This window comes from Psammomys obesus, unplaced genomic scaffold, assembly GCF_907164565.1.
Source record: "Psammomys obesus unplaced genomic scaffold, mPsaObe1.curated_primary_1811, whole genome shotgun sequence".
NCBI lineage: Eukaryota > Metazoa > Chordata > Mammalia > Rodentia > Muridae > Psammomys > Psammomys obesus.
The window spans coordinates 7,501-15,402 of record NW_026592307.1 but is presented as its reverse complement, the minus strand read 5'-3'; the positions used below and the strand labels follow the sequence as shown (position 1 = coordinate 15,402).

Here is a 7,902-nt window from a genome sequence, read left to right as displayed (position 1 = left end):
GCTTCATTTAGACCAGGCCTTCTTTTTATCAAGGATTCTCTGCCAGAGGGCACAAGATGGTTTGCAAATTTCACTTTGGGTAATACAAAATAGATTAAGGAGAGCATCTTAATGCAGCTGTTGCAGAATAGGAAGTGTTCCTTCGATGTGGGCAGAGATTAGAGTTAAGATGAGCAAGCTCTAAACGTAGGAGGGTGGTGTGCCGGTGCTCCTTGGTGACTAACTATACGGAATCCTCAGAGGTACATCTTCAATAAGTTGCTTTGGGCACGACTTTTGTAATATGTGAAGAAGGCAATTTCTAAGGCCCTTCAAAAGTTATAAATTAAAATGACAGAGTATAATAGCTGAGTATTTTCCTAAGCAAGGGAATACTTACATCCAGGTTACTTACTGCAGAGCCACTGGTTTCAGTTAGCAGTCTAGGAGATGATGGAATTACTTAGATGACCTCATTGCTGAGTTGTACTCTTCCAGTTTCTGCCACGCATGGCTCACTATAGAAATATAAGGAGTTAGAATCCAGACTCTCTTACCATCTCCTCTTGCCCCTCCTTTCTCTTTCTCTTTTTACTCACATATATGCTTTCCCCTCCTCTCCTGGTACCTCTGAGTCTATACGGGGAAAAGGATTATCAGAGGAGGAGGGAGAAAAACACTAGAAACTGGACAGACAAGTGATGTTTTTTTTTTTTTTCTTTTTCTTTTTTTTTTTTTGACTCAACAACAGAACTGAGAGGCAGAAAGGAGCCAGTTGTAATTCATACCGAGTTGTGGGCTTTGTGCGATGAAAGCGCTGGAGCGCTGCCTGGGAGATTGCTTTGCTGCACTCCACGAAGCAGATTTGAAACTGTCGTGGACCACTTTAGATGAGAGTTGGATTATGGAATGACCTGCTATGTCTGTGTCATATTGTTCTGTGCAGGGAGCATTATACTGCGCTAACTAGGTGTTCAGGACCAAATAAGTGTGGTATCCTAGATGCGATCTGTCAGCTGTGTCTCATTTTTATATTGTTAAAATATAAAGCAGAAGCTGATGGGAAGAGCCCAGCACAACTAGGTGGTATACATGTTTAAAATATTGCGTGCCAGATATTAAAATGTGTGTGTGTGTGTTATTGTAAACAACGATGATTGAATTCTAACTTGGCAGGATTGTGTGTGTGCATGTATTCTGTGTGTGTGGGTGTGAATGTGTGTGTGTGTGTGTGTATTGGTGTGTGTGTGTGTGTGTGTGTGTGTGTGTGTGTGTGTGTGTTAAACAAGTAACTTGACAGCAATAAGGCTGTCAGTTTGGTTTTCTACAAAGGTTTTTTTTTTTTGGGGGGGGGTATCTTTTTATTTTTTGCAGAGTTTACTGTTTTCCCCATTTTGAAGAATTCCTATTATAGAGATCACAGTACATATTACAACCTGAGAAGATTCCTATTCGTTTCATTAATGGAAGAGAATAGATAGCAGATGTATCGGAGGGTGGGGAGCTTTAAATGTTCTGGTGAATATCTAAGTAAATTTACTATCTCTCCCCCCCCAAATTCTTAGGCTTGAAGATGCAGTGGACGCCAGAGCATGCCCAGTGGCCAGAACAGCACTTTGACATCACCTCAACCACTCGGTCTCCTGCCCACAAAGTTGAAGCCTACAGAGGCCATTTGCAGCGCACCTACCAGTACGCCTGGGCGAATGATGACATATCTGCTCTGACTGCATCCAACCTTCTGAAAAAATATGCAGAGAAGTATTCTGGCATTCTGGAAGGTCCTGTAGACCGACCTGTACTCAGCAGTTATTCAGACACACCATCAGGACTGGTGAACGGTCGGAAAAATGATAGCGAGCCGTGGCAGCCTTCCCTGAATTCGGAAGCCGTTTATCCCATGAACTGTGTGCCAGATGTCATCACCGCCAGCAAAGCTGGCGTCAGTTCAGCCCTCCCTCCGGTGGACGTCTCTGCAAGCATAGGGAGCTCCCCTGGGGTGGCCAGCAACCTGACGGAACCGAGTTACTCAAGTAGTACCTGTGGAAGTCACACAGTCCCGAGTCTTCACGCGGGGCTCCCCTCTCAGGAATATGCTCCAGGATACAACGGATCATATTTGCATTCGACTTACAGCAGTCAGCCCACGCCTGCACTCCCTTCGCCTCACCCGTCCCCGTTGCATAGCTCTGGGCTCCTGCAGCCACCGCCGCCCCCTCCTCCCCCACCAGCCCTGGTCCCAGGCTACAATGGGACTTCCAATCTCTCCAGTTACAGCTACCCCTCTGCCAGCTATCCTCAGACTGCTGTGGGGTCTGGGTACAGCCCTGGTGGGGCACCTCCTCCTCCTTCAGCATACCTGCCTTCAGGAATTCCTGCTCCCACCCCTCTGCCCCCCACGACCGTTCCTGGCTACACCTACCAGAGTCATGGTTTGACACCCATCGCGCCCTCTGCTCTGACCAACAGTTCTGCAAGTTCTCTCAAAAGGAAAGCTTTCTATATGGCAGGGCAAGGAGACATGGACTCCAGTTACGGAAATTACAGCTATGGCCAACAGAGATCCACACAGAGTCCTATGTACCGAATGCCCGACAACAGCGTTTCAAACTCGAATCGGGGGAATGGCTTTGACAGAAATGCTGAAACATCATCCTTAGCATTTAAGCCAACAAAGCAGCTGATGTCCTCTGAGCAGCAAAGGAAATTCAGCAGCCAGTCCAGTAGGGCTCTGACCCCTCCTTCCTACAGTACTGCTAAAAATTCACTGGGATCAAGGTCCGGTGAATCCTTTGGGAAGTACACGTCGCCAGTCATGAGCGAGCATGGGGACGACCACAGGCAGCTCCTCGCTCATCCAATGCAAGGTCCGGGACTCCGTGCAGCTACCTCATCCAACCACTCTGTGGACGAGCAACTGAAGAATACCGACACGCACCTCATCGACTTGGTCACCAATGAGATCATCACCCAAGGACCCCCTGTGGACTGGAGCGACATAGCCGGTCTCGACCTAGTGAAGGCTGTCATTAAGGAGGAGGTTTTGTGGCCAGTGTTGAGGTCAGATGCATTCAGCGGGCTGACGGCCTTGCCTCGGAGCATCCTTCTCTTCGGACCGCGCGGAACAGGCAAAACGCTATTGGGCAGATGCATAGCCAGTCAGCTGGGGGCCACTTTTTTCAAAATTGCCGGTTCTGGACTAGTTGCGAAGTGGCTAGGAGAAGCAGAGAAAATTATCCACGCCTCCTTCCTTGTGGCCAGGTGTCGCCAGCCCTCCGTGATTTTTGTTAGTGACATTGACACGCTCCTTTCCTCTCAAGTGAGCGAGGAGCACAGTCCAGTCAGTCGGATGAGAACGGAGTTCCTGATGCAGCTGGACACTGTACTAACTTCGGCTGAGGACCAAATCGTAGTAATTTGTGCCACCAGTAAACCAGAAGAAATAGATGAATCTCTTCGGAGGTACTTCATGAAAAGACTGTTAATCCCACTTCCTGACAGCACAGCGAGGCACCAGATAATAGTACAACTGCTCTCACAGCACAATTACTGTCTCAATGACAAGGAGTTTGCACTGCTCGTCCAGCGCACAGAAGGCTTTTCTGGACTAGACGTGGCTCATTTGTGTCAGGAAGCTGCAGTGGGCCCTCTGCATGCCATGCCAGCTACAGACCTTTCAGCCATTATGCCCAGCCAGTTGAGGCCCGTTACATATCAAGACTTTGAAAATGCTTTCTGCAAGATACAGCCTAGCATATCGCAAAAAGAGCTTGATATGTATGTTGAATGGAACAAAATGTTTGGTTGCAGTCAGTGATAACATCTTTAAAAATATTAAAAAATAAATTGTAATGAATGTTGGCACACACAAATAAAACCCGCTACCTAGGGAATAGAGCCCCTTTCCAGCAGTGTTTCAATTGCAAAAGGGTACTGGGGGAAGACAACGATTGTGTTGCGTCTTTAGAGTCAGGGTAGCTTTGGAGGATAAGTGCATCAGATGAGAGCCTCTGATTCGAAAGCCCCCGATGACAGAAAAGCATATCTCCGTGGATGCTCAGATCGGTTCAAGCTAGACCACCCTCATCGAGAAGCAAGGCGCAAGTGTGTTGATTTCAGAAGGACATGAACCTCGTGTGTTGATTCCATTCTGCTGTTCTCGAGATTTAGTTGCTGTCAAGTGCCTGGAGTGGTGCTTTATTTTTTTGTTTGCCTCACAATTACATTGGTGGCATGTGCTAATATAAAGAGCTTTAACTTCAAACATTATTGGACTTAAAGAGATGAACGGTTGTGTTACAACAGAGAACCAGATTTTTGCCATTTTAAGAGCAACAGTATTCCTCAATCCTGTCTGTTCTGCAGTGCTAAACTAAGAACAGGTAAAACAGGGTAACGGTAATCTGGACCTTAATTTCTGCAGTTCATTTCTTTTAATGTTCTTGTCTGCAAAAACTCAGGAAAGTGATTGTGATTTGTATAGTACCTCAAAGGAATGTGTTAAAAGCACTATGTACTGCTGAGAGTAATAGGATAGGCTTCAATGTTACTTTATATTAAAATGTATGTTTACCTCAACAATTGGAGAATAGCAAGGAAAATTACTTTGAATGTATCCAGAAAAAAAAAATACTGAAGTGTGGTACAACTGAATATTTACGATTTAAAGTAGAAGTGGAAGGATTTTTTTTTTTAAAGTTCTCTTACTAATTATGGGGAATTATTAACCAGAGCAGAACAATTACTGAAGAGTACTTAATACATTGCTCTCCTTGATGATTAAGTGAAAATGTTCATAAAAGTTACACTGGTTAATCGAAAGCTATGTATTCCGTTTGTGTTGGTGTTTAGAGCAGTCAGCCGCAGACATGTTTAGGACCCCGAAAGTGACAGAACCTACTAACTGTAACTGCTTTTTACTGCCGTGGTGGAGGTGGTAGTGGTGGTGGAGATGGTGGTATTTTGGAAGCTCTCTCTTAAACTGCTGGGAATGGTGTCATTCTATTCACTAAGAGTTTCTAGGCTTGCTGAGCTGTTTCATAGAAAGCAGAGGATAGAACCAAATCAAACACGCAAATTAATAATAATAATACCAATAATAATAATAATAATAAAGCAACCAACCATATGTATCTGCAGAGACCCTCTCCCTGCCCTCCCCCTTCCTCACCTTGACTTCCCCCTTCATAGTGCACTTTTGCTTCTCATCCTGAAACCCCGGCTATAGTACACCCACGTTCATTTCTACCTCAGTTTCTTTACATTTCTTTTGGAAAGTCAAGTGAAAAATTAGATGTGGACAAGATCACCACGATGTAGCTTGCCAAATGTGGGGGTGATTTTTTGCTTTGTTGTGCTCTGTTGTGTTTCCTTCCATCTTTTGTCATAATCTAGTTTCCCAAGACACTAGTCTTTATGTGTTCTTTCACCGCTGAACACTTACCGCATGGCATATGTGGCGTTTTCCTCACTCCCCACCTCTGCCCTTGCTTCCACCAGGTTGTTCTTTGTCTCCTGTAATGCATTATGTGCAAGTTTTCATTGAAAGCTGGCTGACATTCACCAACGCCTCTCACTGTCACAGTGCAGGACAGGGCTTCCCATAGCCATTGGCCGAATCAGAACAGCCTAGCCTTTTGAATGTATTTTCCTGGTTTTTGTCCCTCTTTTTTTTTTTTTCCTTTTCTTATTTTTTCTTGTTTTTTTTTTTTAATTTTTGTTTTGTTTTGTTTGAATTTAGAGATGCAGTAACTGTTGCAAAGCACTGGCATTTTGTGTATTCAATGAGTGATGTACATTTTTAAAGTAATTTTAAATAAATGCAATGGCAGCCCCGTGAAAGGTCTTTCTGTAATTTTTTCTCCTTCAGTTTTTTTTTTTTTTCTGAGCTCATCTGCAAATTAATTCTCTGAAACACTCAACACAGAGAAACTGAATGAGGAAATGAACTCATGGTATTTCAAAATTTTATGATGTTTGGTTAGTAATCGCCCTCTTTATTTTTCATGTTGCTAAAACAGAGCAAATGAACTAGAATTTAATGTACTGTGAAAGTCTATCAGCTAACACTGTTCTTAAACATAAATGTTCCATATTTTAAAAGCAGTGCCTTTCCTTAAGGATACACAAATGATAATACTACTTAGATTTTTCCTCTGCTTTTCACAAGTGAATAAATGCTACAGTCCTGTTCTGGATCCACCCTGTGCACACTGCCCGCGGTAAGGCAGATTCTAATAGCCACTAACTTGTGGGCCCATATTGATCTCACTCACAAGTTTACTTTTCTGGACAGTGCTGACCTATCTTCTATTTTTAGATGTCGCTATCTTCTATTTTTAGATGTCACTATCTCATTTCCACCAATATGCTGTGTTCACTAAATAAAAATAAATAAATAATGAAGGTATCTGGCAAGCTTTCACAAACCCAATCTTTCCTAGTCAACTTTTAAGAACTCAGTACTAACCGACATGGTTTGGAGTTTGGTTTGTGAGACTTAATGCCAAATGAGATGACACTTGTGTTTTTTTCTCAAAATACTGATAATAAACTGAAGTCATACATGTTGGCTTTCAGCTTTAAACGGCTTTAAATTAGTTGAGATATGAACGGCTTAAAGATTAGTTTGAGATAGGAATGGTTTGAGGTCCATGCATTTGACAGATGCTGAGATTACATGCAGTTTCTACATAGCCTAGCCTGGCGTAGGATTATCTGTCAGCAAACCAGGCAAGTTGCAGAAATGAAAATCTCACACTTCACTATGTTTTTTTTTTTAACTCTGTGTAACAGCATTTTAAACACTTCCATGGACTATCCTAATTGGGACCTCTTTTCACTCCATCCATTTGAGAGCTTGGAGAGGGGCAGGTTCCAGATCTTCAGAAGTGCAGGTGTCCAGTCGGTCCTGGTCCAACTGGGTAACTGGGCCTCATACTCTTGGCCTCTCTTTGATTTCTTAGAATTTGGAGGAGGCTCCTAATGAGTGTAAGGTAATGAAGCAGTCAGTTCTTTCCAGGTCAGGGCGTGGGTGAAGATTCAACCAGTCTACTTTACAACTCTTAATTCTCTTCTTCACAACTGTAATAACATTTCCAACAGGGATGAAAAGGAAGAGGGGGAAACTCCTTCAGTATAAGGACCTATAGAAATTCAAGAGGTGGTTCATAGTGAATTTGTATGGCACACAAGTGAAAATGCTCTACACTGTTGGCTTGCTTCTCTCCAAAACATTTAGAACATTAGTGAGAATATGGAGAACATTGCTGACTGGGCTGGGCAATGGAATGTGAAGGCAGTATACTTTGAGGCTATTTACTTTCACATGGAATGTTTATCTATTAGTCAGTTTGTATTCTACTCAAATGCAGATAGACGGGTATAATGTTTTCTTGTGCATTTGAAACCTATCAAGGAGAAAATAAACCATTCCACTAAAATACATAGGCCAAACACCATCTGGACAAATGATAAAAGCTATCCAGAGGCGATACTAAATACAAGGTCAATTTACATGGGTTGCAGAGTACTTGGCTATGCAGTTTTGAAAAGAATACATCTAAAAAAAATCCAAGTTAATTCTTGCAATAGGTCATTGTAAATTTAAATAAATTTCTGAGTTGAAAAAGACGTTTTAGAGGCATTTAGAATTCTCTTTCTCTTGAAATAGATCCCACCCCAAACAAAAAGGTATTTCTGTACTAGAAATTTCTCGTTTCTAAACAAGAATTGGGAATCTTGACTGTCAAATCCATATTACAGAGTGAAAGGCACATAGTTTATTGAGCTATTAAGGCCACTAAAGGTCTAATATATATAAGTATAAATATAACTAGCGTGTGTATGTATGTGTGTACGTATGAGTGTGCTATTTCCACCACCACCTATTTGACTTTAAAAGAAGCCTGTCTCTTAACATTA

The 7,902-nt window shown here is 42.7% G+C and overlaps 1 protein-coding gene across 1 annotated transcript in view; it reads left to right on the top strand.

Moving 5' to 3' along the window:
* Window positions 1–1,548: 1,548 nt before the first annotated feature.
* The window catches only part of Fign (fidgetin, microtubule severing factor), a 9,209-nt gene continuing 2,855 nt past the window's right edge, over window positions 1,549–7,902 (top strand). The window contains exon 1 of the mRNA XM_055613089.1: window positions 1,549–7,902. This exon is cut by the window's right edge and continues 2,855 nt beyond it. Within this exon, the coding sequence (XP_055469064.1) occupies window positions 1,553–3,796 (2,244 nt within the window). The 5' untranslated portion in view covers window positions 1,549–1,552 and the 3' untranslated portion in view covers window positions 3,797–7,902.